Below are 13,275 nucleotides of genomic sequence, written 5' to 3'. Positions count from 1 at the left end.
AATTGAAGGTAGAATGTCATCCTGTTGACTTCCGCTGGTAATGTCACATCAGGTGACTCAAATTTTTCACAACTCAGTGTATGTTCATGAATGATCACAAAAATGGTGTATTGACTTAGTAAGTCAGCTAATTCACATATACAGACTATAGATAATAAGGTCAATCTGTATATTTGAAGAACCAAAATAAACATGTCTGAAGTATTTTAAGCAGTATGAGAACAACATGTCAATAGATAGAGCATACCAGTAAAGAGGTAGAAATTATAAATACAAACCACATAGAAATTTTAGAATACAATTACTAAAGTTAATTCATGAGAAAAGTTCTTCATCAGATGGGTATTAGCAAAAGAAACAAACAACAAACTTGAATGGAGCAGGTGAGTTGAGGTTATCCAGTCTGAGAAATATAGAGTCCAAAATACCTAAACTGACAGAATTGAAGGGGAACATCGATAAATATTATAGTTGGAGACTTATTAAGTATGCAGTTTCGATAATGGGTAGACAAAGAAATGGAAGGTTTGAACACTTTAAAGCAACCTAGACCAACAGACATTTATAGGATACTCCACATCAGCTGGATATGTATTCTCAAATTCACATGGAGTAGTCTTCAGGATAAGCTATATGGGTAGGCCATAAACCTCAAGATATTTAAATGTTCTTATTTATTTGAAAGACAGAAATCTTCCATCTGCTGGCTTACTCCCCAAATTCTGGTTCAGCGCCAGCCAAAGCCAGGAGCCTGGAACTCAGCCAGAGCTCCCACGTGGGTGGCAAGAATCCAAATGTTTTAGCCATCGCACGTTGTCTCCTGTGGTATGTATTAGCAGGAAACTGGAATTGGAAACAGAGCTAAGACTCAAACCCAGACACTGAAATGGGATGCAGGCACCTTAACTGCTGTGCCGAACACTCAACCCAACTCACTTCAGCACTCTGATGTGGGATGCTGGCATCACAGGTGACAGCTTAGCTTACTGTACTACAGTGTTGACCCCTACGTTTTATTTTGCTTTGCTTTTTAAGATTTATTTTTATTTGAAAGACATAGTGATGGAGGGGGGAGAGACAGAACAAGATCTTCTATCTACTGATTTACTCCCCAGATGTTTGCAAGAGCCAGCAGTAGGCCAGACCAAAAGCAGGAACCAGGAACTCCATCTGGGTTTCCCACCTCGGTAGCAGGAAGCCAAGTACTTTGGCCATCATCTGCTGCCTCACAGGTACATTAACAGAAGTTGGATTGGAAGTCCATAGTTGTGAGGACCAAGCACTTTGATGTGTGATGAAGGTGCCCCAAGCAGTGCTCAGTCCACTGCGCCACTTTGCCTGCTCCTGAGTTCAGGCTTTGTTTTTAAGATTTATTTTATATGAAGATTTTAAAGATTTATTTTTATACTTATTTTATATTGGAGAGACAGAAAAACAATTTCCGTCTGCTGGTTCACTCTCCAAATGGCTGCAACGGCTTGGGCTGGGCCAGGATGTAGCCAGGAGCCTGGAACTATATCCTGACCTCACATGGGTGACATGGGTCCAGACACTAAGGCCATCCTCTGCCGTTTTCCCTGTCACATTAAAAGAGAGCTGGATCAGAAACTGAGCAGCCAGAACTTGAACTGGCATGCATATAGGATACTGGTGTTGCAGGTAGTGGCTTAACCCAGTGTGCCTCAGTGCTAGCTCCTGAGCGCGGTTTTTGTGGACAAATTAGAATAGAGTGTGCTTTATGTCTGAGAATTTTAGTGTTATGTTAACCTAAGGATATAAATTTTCAAAATTGTCTTTGTCCTATCAGAATCAGGTTGAGATTCACACACTAAGAGTTTTCTGTTGCCTTCCTGAGTCTACCCATTTTTGTGGTTTTCCCCGTCTCTCAATTTTTACCTCTTTGAGGGTCCCAGCATTTTGTGGAAAACATCAGTGCCAACTTCCTGTCCTCAGGTCCAGGCTTTGTTATCTTCTGTTCAAGACATAAAAACCCTGCCCAGGGCTCACACTGTGGCATAGTAGGCTAAGCCTCCGCCTATGGTGCTGGCATCACATTTGGGTGCCAATTCGTGTCCCAGCTGTTCCTCTTCCAATCCAGCTCTCTGCTATGGCCTGGGAAAGCAGTGGAAGATGGCCCAAGTACTTGGACCCCTGCATCCACGTGGGAGACCTGAAAGAAGCTTCTGGCTTCTGACTTTGGATTGGCCCAGCTCTGGCCATTGCAGCCATTTGGGGAGTGAACCAGCAGATGGAAGACATTTCTCTCTGTCTCTCCTTCTCTGACTGTAACTCTACCTTTCAAAGAAATAAAATCTTTAAAAAACAAACAAAAAATACCTAGCCTCTTAGTTAATGAAATTATCAATGATTCAGCAAGTTAGGGCCATTTCCAAGTCACACTTTTCCCCCCTTGTGATTTCTTTTACTTTTCTGAGTGTTCAGAAAAGTTCAGAGTGTACTTTTGTTAGGTTTCACCCGGGGTTTCTAAGTACTTTGCCTCAGGAGATTTTCAGGTATGATTCTTATGCAACTCTTTGTTTTTATTCCTCATTCATACCCAGGGCTGGCAGGAAGGTATGTAGCCATTACATTTGGAATTCAGAGGATGAGATGTTATGTTTTCATCTTTGCCTTCCCAAATTTCTGGCATTAGCACCTTATGCCTTTATACTAACATTTTTTTTTTTAAAGATTTACTTATTTATTTATTTTTGACAGGCAGAGTGGACAGTGAGAGAGAGAGACAGAGAGAAAGGGCTTCCTTTTGCCATTGGTTCACCCTCCAATGGCCGCCGCGGCCGGTGCACCGCGCTGATCCAATGGCAGGAGCCAGGCACTTATCCTGGTCTCCCATGGGGTGCGGACCCAAGGACTTGGGCCACCCTCCTCTGCACTCCCGGGCCACAGCAGAGGGCTGGCCTGGAAGAGGGGCAACCAGGACAGAATCCAGCGCCCGACCGGGACTAGAACCCAGTGTGCCAGCGCCGCAAGGCAGAGGATTAGCCTAGTGAGCCGCGGCGCCGGCCTACTAACATTTTTAACATTGGTAAATTCAGATGCCATTGATTGTGTTTATGTGTGATTTATACTTTAGTATCCTTAAGTTCATCAGACTTTTGTTATGGAAGAGATTTTGAGAAGGGACAACTGTGAGAGAACGACTTAGGTTTTTCACTTTTATATCATGAATGTTTTTATAATTAGAAGAAATCTAATGAATAGAGGTTAATCAAACTAAACACTGATCTCAAGGGATCTCTTTTCAGTATATATTCAAATGAAAACAATAACACATGCTTGAATTTCCACCTAAAACTCCATGGATAAATTCCGTGTCTTTCATTCTTCCATTACCATTAGCCTATAAGGTGCCTTTACGGAAATCAGCAAAAAGTACCATACCTCCTGTCTCCTCTTTCATGTGGTTTGTTTGTTTGTTTGTTTGTTTGTTTTTTCCCAGAGGTGTGTCTTTTTTGGAGGGGAAGAGCCCCATGCCAAACTTTAGGGCTTGCTGAGCCGCCTAAATGTCAGTCTGCACCAGTTTTTGGCTGATCCTTTTTGTGCCATGCAAAGCGGCACAACTCTTGTTCAGGATGTCTTCCAGATAGTGTGCAGTTTAGTTCTGTCCTAAGGCTCTGATATTATTTAATTTTCCCTTCCATTCTCTGCCAGCTAAATGGTATCCTCCTTTATAGTTACATCAGATAACCACACCCTACCTTGTTCATCTAGACTCTGATAATCTCTTGGGGAGCAGTTTTCTTTGAAGTCTCCTTTATGTACCACAATCTGTGTTATTACTACAATCTTCAGTCTCCTGCTCCGTGTATTTTTCTTGCCATTCATTTTGTGGCCACTAAGTGGTTTATCTTGTTATCTCTCACTCCAACAAATATTTATTGATGTTCCCTATTTGCCTGGCACTGTTGTAACCACTGAAGATACAATAATGAAAGAAACAATTTGCCCTTGTGGAATTTATATCTAGTGTGAGACAGATGTAAATTAATACTTGATTATTTGGTGTATGTATTCCACACTTGTCTCAATAGCTATACAGTATAAATTCTCAGCATATAAATCATATTTGAAAACAGAAAATTGTTTGGTTTCAGTCCAGCACAAGGAAATTCCTGGATAGTCCTTGAAACTGTCAAAAGCTCATCAATTACCTTTATTTTAATTTACTTCAGGTGAGAAGTTTCTTAGCATAGATTTGATTTTTAGTGTGATCTTAGCTATTTAATTTTATTTCTTTTTCATATCTTTTTTATATTCAAGAAGGAACAGATATATAGAGCATAATGCTGAAATCCTCTTCAACTAAACAAATGTCAGATGTGTGCTTATTTCTGATGTGAAGATTCTGAGGCAGACACTTAAGGGAGATAAAAGTATAAAAGGAGTAGGCATTGTGGCACAGCAGATTAAACCACTGTTTGGGGGGCCAGCACCGTGGCACAGTGAGTTAATCTTCCGCCTATGGCACCAGCATCACATATGGGCACCGGTTCTAGTCCCAGCTGTTCCTTTTCCAATCCAGCTCTCTGCTATGGCCTGGGAAGGCAGTGGAAGATGGTCCAAGTCCTTAGAACCCTTCATCCACACGGGAGACTGGGAAAAAACACCTGGCTCCTGACTTCAGATTGGTGTAGCTCTGGCCTTTGCGGCTATTTGGGGAGTGAACCAACGGAAGGAAGACTTTTGCCTCTGTCTCTCTCTCTGACTGTAACTCTACCTCTCAAATAAATAAATAAAATATTAAAAAAAAACCACACCACTGCTGTTTGGGGTGCCTGCATCTTACATTGTAGAGCAGGTTTGAGTCTCAGTTAACTCTACTTCCTATCCAGCTTCCTGCTAAGGCTCCTAGGAGGCAGCACATAATGGCCCAAGTACTTGGGTCCCTGTTACCCATGTGGGAGACCCAGATGAATTTCTGGGTTCCTGGCTTTGGCCTAGCCCAGCCCCAGTTGCTGCAAGCATTTGGAAATGAACCAGCGAATGGAAGCTCGCTCACTCGCCACCCCCCCACCCCCCCACCCCCCCCACCCCCGGTCTCACTGTCTCTCCTGTTCCTTTTGTCATTCTGCCTTTCAAATCAATAAATCTTTGGGGTCAGCATTGTGGCACAGAAAATTAAGATGCTGCATGCAATGCTGGGATCCCATATGAGTGCCAGTTCGAATCTTGGCTGCTTCACGTGATCTACCTCCCTGATGATGTGCCTAGGAAAGCAGCAGAAGATGGTCCAAGTGCTCAGACCCTGCCATTCATGTGGGAGACCAAGATCAAATTTCTGGCTCCTGGCTTTGGCCTGGTCCGGTCCTGGATGTTGTGGTCATTTGGGAATGAAAGGTCTCTGTCTTTCCCACTCTCTCCTTGTAACTCTGCTTTTCAAATAAATAAATAAATATTTTTAAAAGTCTGTTTTCTGTTTCCAAGGGATTAAGAGTCCACAAGGAAGGGCAAATAATAGACTTTAAAGAAACTCTGGCTTCAGTTTCTTTACTTGTGAAAATAATCAGATGTCTTACTAGTATAAAGTGAAAGTGTTCCCTTATCAGCTCAGTTAAATATATCCAAGGCAAATAAGTTCTTAAATTTGAAGGTTGTACAAAAACTGCACCATAAACTTTTCCTGCTTCTTTAACACAAACCTTGGAAGGAAATAAAATATTCAAGTTAATAGATAGTAATGGGCTGGCATTGTGGCACAGCAGTTTAAGCCTTGGCTTGTGATGTAGTATTCCCATATTGGAGTGCTGGTCTAAGTCCCAGCTGCTCCACTTTGAACCCAGCTTCCTGTTGATGTGCCTGGGAAGGCAGCAGATGACGACTCCAAGTACTTGGGTCCTGGCTTTGGGCTGGCTCAGACCTGGCTGTTGGGGACATTTGAGGAGTAAGCTACTAAATGATTCATTCTCTCTCTCTCTCTCTCTCTCCTTCACTTTTTGTCTCTGCCTATCAAATAAATCTTTTGGAAAATAGATTATAACAAAATAGTAAATGCTAACTAAAAGAATGTCAATATTTTGGTCTTGCTGGGGGATGTATAACATTTGGAGGAAGTTAAGGCTAGGGCAGTGGAAAATGGCCCAAGTGCTTAGGCTGCTGCACCCACATGGGAAACCCAGAAGAAGCTCCTGGTTCCTGGCTTCAGATCAGCTCAGCTGCGGCCATTCCAGCCATTTGGAGAGTGAACCAGCAGATGGAAGACCTTTCTCTGTAGCTCTGCCTCTCAAATAAATCTTTAAAACAAAAAAAGAAAGTTAAGACTAAACTTAATTTCAGACAGTGGTAGAGAAAGTTAACACTGGGCAGTGCAAGAACGTGGTTACCTGCAAACAGTATAGTAGACTCAGAAGGCACTGAGATACTAGAAAAAGAAGTTCATCTACCCTTAAGGCTGGATTATCCTTAGCTATATTGAAATACTGTATTTTTCTTCCCTCAATACCATGCCCACCCTTACCCTTTAGGTCCCTGCAAGTATTTTTCTTCCTCCCTGGAATGTTTTTCTCATTTTATTCTCCCCTTTCCGTGGCTTATCCCTACTTGTTTTGTTGTTGTTTTAATTTTTTTTTTTTTTATTTGAAAGAGGTTTATAGACAGTGAGAAGAAGAGAGAGAAGGGTCTTCCATCTGCTGGTTCACTCCCCAAATGGGTGGCAGCGGTCAGAGCTGAGCCAATCCAAAGCCAGGAACCAGGAGTTTCTTCCTGGTCTCCCACACAGGTGCAGAGGCCCAAGCACTTGGGCCATCTCTGCTGCTTTCTCAAGCCATATCAGAGAGCTGGATCAGAAGTGGAGCAGTTGGGACTAGAACCGCTGCCCATATGGGATGCTGGTGCCACAGTGGGAGGACAGAGTGTGAGACAGATTTCTCATCTACCTGTTTACTCCGTAAATGCCTGCAAGGACTGGGCTAGGCAAAAGTCAGGAACTAGTAATTCCCTGCAAGTCTCCCATGTGGCTGGCAGGGGCCCAAGTATTTGAGCCATCATCTGCTGCCCATGAGGATGCATTAGAAGGAAGCTGGATCTGAAATAGAGTAACCAGGAGTTGGAGAGAAAGACCGACCTCTCATCCAGTGTGGCACAGTCCCTAGATGGCTGCAGTGGCCAGCACTAAAGCCAGGAGCTCCACCCAGGTCTCTCACTTGGGCAGCAGGGACCCAAATAGTTGGACCATCCTCTGCTACTCATCCCAGGCCATCAGCAGGGAGCTGGATGGGAAATAGAGCAGCCAGGACTCAAACCCATGCCCATGTTGGATGCCCGCACCACAGGCAGCAGCTTTACCTGTTATGCCGCAGTGCCAGCCCAGAGAAAGATGTATTTCTAAAGGGAGTTTTTTACTGTTTGAAAAACTCATGTAAACAAATTCAGAGTTGGTGAACTCAAGGGGCTTCCATAGCCTAGACAGCTCGTAGCAAGAGTCTCGGGTGATTGCTGACATCATAAATAAGAGTGCCAATTGTTAAATCAACAACGGGAGCCACTGGGTACATGCTCCCCACGTAGGATCTCTGTCCTTAATGTGTTTAACTGTGAAACTCAAAAACAACACTACTAGTCGAACAATACCCTATACCTGGTTCGGTTGTGTGAGTGCAGCCTGTTGAAATCCCTGCTTAGTATATACTAAGTTGATCTTCAGTATATGAAGGTAATTGAAAATGAAACGTGATGAAGGGCGGGATGGGAGAGGGAGTAGGAGAGGGGAGGGCCACGGGAGGGAGGGAGGTTGGGGGGGGGGCCACAACAATACAAAAGTTGCATTTTATATTCTACTTAAAACTATTGGTTGAACTCTAATTAATACACAATTACTCTTAGGTGTTTAATTAATGCTATAACTAGTACTCAAATAGTATTTTACACTTTGTGTTTCTGTGTGGGAGCAAAATGTGGAAATCTTTACTTAATATACGCTAAATTGATCTGTATATAAAGATAATTGAAAATTAATCTTGATGTGAAGGGAAGGGGAGAGGGAGTGGGAGAGGGGAGCGTTGTGGGTGGGAGGGAAGTTATGGGGGGGAGGAAGCTATTGTAATCCATAAGCTGTACTTTGGAAATTTATGCTCATTAAATTAAAAAAAATTAAATTAGAAAAAAAAGAATAAAATTGTAATACCCTTAAAAAAAACCTCATGAACACAAAAGACTTTTTTTTCTTAATTTTGATGAAAAAAATGATATGATAGTATAGGATTTATATTTAAAAGAGCTTTTTAACTGCCTTTAGTCCCACTTGGCAGAAAGAGTAATTGTGTTATTTGTGATTCAGTGACCTGAATAAAATCAAGAGGGGAAAAAAGAAAAAGAAAGGAAAAAAAAAAAAAAAAAAACAGAAACAAAAGATAGACATACTAAAAATGAAAGTAGCCTAAGGTTATTACTCATGCTTTGACTCATTTATGTGGTAGCAGTGTTCATCAATATTTTGTAAATGATACAAAAACTCTTTAAGCTGTATTAAAACTATATTCATATAGTGACTGTTCTCTTCTCTCTTTAATATTTTCTTATATGAAATGTTTATTCATTCCAGAAGATGTAGTCATTAGTCTTCAGAGGAAAATTATGTGTCTCTAATGTTTGCCTCATCAGTTATCAAAGATAGAAAATGCTATAAAGAAATATCATATATAACAAAGTTTATAGGAAAGTCACTCTTTTCTTTCTGACTTAGTCATCTTATTTTTAATAGATTGCAAAAGTCGACTGCAAAGAAGTACTAGACATCATATGTAATCTGGAATCTGAGGGTCAGGATAATACAGCATTTGTTCTTTGCACAACTTACCTTACCCAGCAGCTCCAGACTGCAAGTGTATATTGTTCCTGGTAAGTATAGTTTTTTATACTCTTTGTTAGCATATACTACTGTACTTAAGATTTATGTAAAACATTGTTTTCTTTCAAATTTAAAGTCTAGGCAAATTAGGTGATGACATATATATATAAAATCTTGCCTCCAAGCAGTCATTAAATTAAAAATTTTCATTGGTTTAATCAAGTTAAACTGTAAAAGATTCCTTTTGCTTATCATACAGATGGTTGTCTGTTAACTCCCAATGTGTGCCTCCCATGTTAAAGATAAAATTGTGCCATTGTGAAACCAACTAGTATTAGTTTTCCTTTTCATTTTTTAGTATATTCTGGTGGTTGCTCCCTCCTCTTATTTGGAAACCCATTAATAAAAAGTATCAAATTAAATAGGTTGGCTCTAACAGTTTTGGGTCTGTTTAGGCCAGAGAAACAAACCTGATATATGAGAAACCTCAAAAATACAAGACTCTGTAAATATGTGTCAGATTAGTTATATGGATAATGTTATAGGAGATTAGAGAAAAGGGCTCACTGTACCCAAGAATTTAAGAAAGGAAGGAAGAAATGGTATTTGAGCTTTAATTTAAAGAACGTGTTGGATTTGCATGGTCTTGAGTGAGGAGTCCCAAGTATTTAAAAAAACTAAGGATAGGGACTGGCGCTGTGGTATAGTAGGTAAAAGCCTCTGCCTGTAATGCCAGCATCCCATACGGGTACTGGTTCAAGTCCCAGATGCTCCACCTCTGATCCAGCTCTCTGCTATGGCCTGGGAGAGCAGTAGAAGATGGTCCAAATCCTTGGGTCCGCGCCCTTGCGGGAGACCTGGAAGAAGCTCCTGGCTTCTAGCTTCAGGTCAGCCCACCTCTGCCCGTTGCAGCCATTTGAGAAGTGAACCAGTAGATGGAAGATCTCTCTCTCTCTCTCTCTCTCTCTCTGCCTCTGCCTCTCTGTAACTCCACCTTTCATATAAATAGTCTTTAAAAAAAGAAAAACAACTAAGGATAGCTAGAAGTTGGAAATAAGTGCTTTGTTTGTAGAATCAGCCTATAATTTCAGTCTTCCTTACTCTCTATCTGGAGCAGCTGTGTCTGTTTGTATAGTTTGTTGTTGCCATTTTATATGTTACTGTATTTTTTTTTCTTTTTTTACTTTTGTAAGATTTATTTATTTATTTGAAAGGCACAGAGAGAGAGATCTTCCATCTGCTGGTTCATTCCCCAGATGGCCACAGCGGCCATAGCTGTGTCGATCCAAAGCCAGGAGCCAGGAGCTTCATCTGGGTCTCCCACACGGGCACAGGGGCCCAAACACTTGGACCATCTTCCACTGCTTTCCCAGGCTACAGCAGAGAGCTGGATCGGAAGTGGAGCAGCTGGGACTTGAACTGGCGCTTGTATGGGTTCCAGCACTGCAGGCAGCGGCTTTACCCACTACGCCACAGGACCGGCCCCTTGTATTTATTTTTGTTTGTTTTTTTAGATTGAAATATTGTAAGTTGTCTCTCCCAGTCCTCTTAATAATCATTACATGATGAGACAGTAGAGTATCACAGGGATCAGAGAATACTTGAGATTATCCCCAGTCTTGAGCCTAAAATGGTAGAACTAAAAATTCAAGTACAGTGCATTTGTCTTGTAATTTAGTGCTTTGCTTCTATACATTTGTTTTTTGTGGCAGAGACCAAAATTCAGATTGTAGTCTTTTACTACCCAGTTCACTTTGCCAAAGTTGTATCTCCCATGAGGAAGAAGATAGTGGGCTAGAAACTTAAATATATTTTGTATAATCATTGTGGGTATTTTGTTAAGAAATCAAAACAGGGATGATGGTAAGCAAAAAGAATTATGAAGAAATCAATTAGAAAATTACTTTTCATTGGGAAAGATCTAGAGATTAGAGATTTTAACAACATTAAAACAGATTTAGTTAAGAAGCAAATTCTTGATTTTTCTTTTTCTTTTTTTTATTTAAGATTTATTTTATTTATTCAGAGGCAAGAGCCAGTGCTGTGGCATAGTAGGTTAAACCTCTACCTGAGGTGCAGGCATCCCATATGGATGCCAGTTCCAGTCCCAGCTGCTCCACTATTGATCCAGCTCTCTGCTGATGGCCTGGGAAAGCAGTGGAAGATGGCCTACATCCTTGGGTCCCTGTACCCACATGGGAGACCCAGAAGAAGCTCCTGACTCCTGGCTTCAGATCGGCCCAGCTTTGGCCATTGCAGCAGCCATTTGGGAAGTGAACCAGCGGATGGAAGATCTGTCTCTTTTTGTCCCTCTCTCCCACCTTCCCACCCGCTCTCTGCCTGTGTATAACCCTACCTTTCAAATAAATAATTTTTTTAAATGGCAGTGTTACGGAGAGAGACGTCTTCCATCCACTGGTTCACTCCCCAAATGGCTGCAACAGCTGGGGATGAGTCTGGGCTAGGTCGAAGCCAGGAACTTCTTCCCGGTCTCCCATGTGAGTGGCAAGGCACTTGTGCTATATCCTCCACTACTTTCCCAGGCACACTAGCACAGAGCTAGATTGGGACTTCAACCAGTGCCTGTGGGATGCCTGTGTCACAGGTGGCAGCTTAACTGAGTACACCACAACGCCAGCCCCTAATTTTTCTTTTTAGAGTTATAGTGGTTTATTTGTTCATAATGAAAAAGTATCTTCTAGTTAGAGCTACATTATCAGTGCAAAGAATAAATTGCACCACATATGGAATATGTTATTGATTATAAATGTTTTTAAAAGTATTCACATAATTCTTTTAATATTCCTGATACAGCTTCTTTTTTGTAGTACCCATGAACTTTTTCTTCCCTTCTTCACTCAGGTGCCATTCATTCTTCCAAAGCTATTAGTGGCTCTAGGATTAGTGAGCTTCCCCTGCAGCAGCAAAGAATTAACAGGGATTTCCCTCTTGTTGGCCTCCTGAAGAGTTATAATTAGTAAAGGGGAAGGACAATCGTCGTCACTTCACAATTGTTAAAAATAAGCTTATTCCAAACAGTTCACACAGAAATAGTGTCTTTTCTTTTTTAACCCTTTCACTATTTTCAAAGGCTTTGGGAGTCATGTGAGTGTGTGGTAAGATACTGGAGTTTTAGAATATATGTAGCATAAAACAGATCCCAGAAATTAATCCAAGAAATTACATTTAATTGGGATGGATTCTTTTATGTTGTAGGTTTTCTGTGTTTAAGATAATGAGGGGGAGGACCACTGTGGCGCAGCAGGTTAAGCCGCTGTCTGCAGCACCAGCATCCAGTACGGGCACCAGTTTGAGTCCCAGCTACTCCATTTCCAATCCAGCTCTGCTATGGTCTGGGAAAGCAGTAGAAGATGGTCCAAGAGCTTGGGCCCTTGCACCCATGTGGAAAACCTAGAAGAAGCTCTTGGCTCCTGGCTTTGGATTGGCCAATCTCCAGCCGTTGTAGCCATTTGAGGGGTGAACCAGTGAACCAGCAGATGGAAGACCTTTCTCTCTGTCTCTCCTTCTTTTGTTCTGTAACTCAAATAAATCTTAAAAAAATAAATAAATAATGAAATGTATGGTAAGAGACTGAGAGAAAGTGACCTCCTATCTCCTGGCTTACTCCCTAAATGCCCTCAATAGTGAGGACTGGGCCAGGCCAAGCCCAGAAGCTAGAAACTCAGTATAGGTCTCCTATATGTGAGGGAAGAACCCACCAGAGCCATCACCACTTCCTCCCATGATCTCTATTAGCAGAAAGCTGGAATCAAGACCCAGAGCCTGAACTGGATATTGAACCTAGGCACTCCCATATTGGCCACTGGTGTTGTTAATTGCTAGGCTAAACACCTACCTCGTAGTTGAAATTTTTTATAAGATATTTCGGGATTTTTAAAATACACAACCAAGTTGAGCTGCAATAATAAAAGCAGTCAATTTTTTTTAATAATCCAAAGAGAGTGTTCCCTGTTGTCCACTGGTTCATTCCCCAAATGCCCACAGTAGCACCTGCAACCAGGGGCCAGAAATTGAATCCAGTTCTCCAACGTGGGTGGCAGGTACCCAACTACTAGAGCTATCACCTGCTACCTTTACCAGGGTACACATTAGCAGGAGATTGGAATTGGAAGTGGAGCCAGGACTCAAACCCAGGCACTCTCATATCAGATACAGGCATCCCAACCAAGAGCTAAAGTGCCAGACATCCACCCCCACCCTTTTTTTTTTATTCTTTCAGAAATTATATTTAGAGACATGTAAATAGCACATAAAAATTTTGGAAACTGCATTTGTCACCATACTATTTTATTGATCTTAGAAGTTACATTGCTTAGTTTATTCATTAACCTTGGCCCCAAAAGTTTTTTGGCTGTCTGAAAAAATCAGAGTACCAAAGAAAATGACCTCCTCCTAGTATATTAACAATAATAACATAATTAGAATAGCCATTGTGGGCCTGGCGCTGTGGC

General features: G+C 41.5%; 1 protein-coding gene across 5 annotated transcripts in view; it reads left to right on the top strand.

Moving 5' to 3' along the window:
• The window catches only part of RLF (RLF zinc finger), a 104,264-nt gene that overhangs the window by 75,891 nt on the left and 15,098 nt on the right, over nucleotides 1-13,275 (top strand). For all 5 annotated transcript variants that reach the window (XM_002715189.6, XM_089300922.1, XM_089300923.1 and 2 more), the window contains one exon: nucleotides 8,717-8,853. In XM_002715189.6, coding sequence (XP_002715235.3) covers nucleotides 8,717-8,853 — 137 coding nt within the window. The remainder of the gene's footprint in view (nucleotides 1-8,716; nucleotides 8,854-13,275) is intronic.

Source organism: Oryctolagus cuniculus, chromosome 7, assembly GCF_051225735.1.
Source record: "Oryctolagus cuniculus isolate XC-2025 breed Fujian yellow rabbit chromosome 7, ASM5122573v1, whole genome shotgun sequence".
In the NCBI taxonomy this organism is placed as follows: domain Eukaryota; kingdom Metazoa; phylum Chordata; class Mammalia; order Lagomorpha; family Leporidae; genus Oryctolagus; species Oryctolagus cuniculus.
This window is presented reverse-complemented; position numbering and strand designations above follow the sequence as displayed.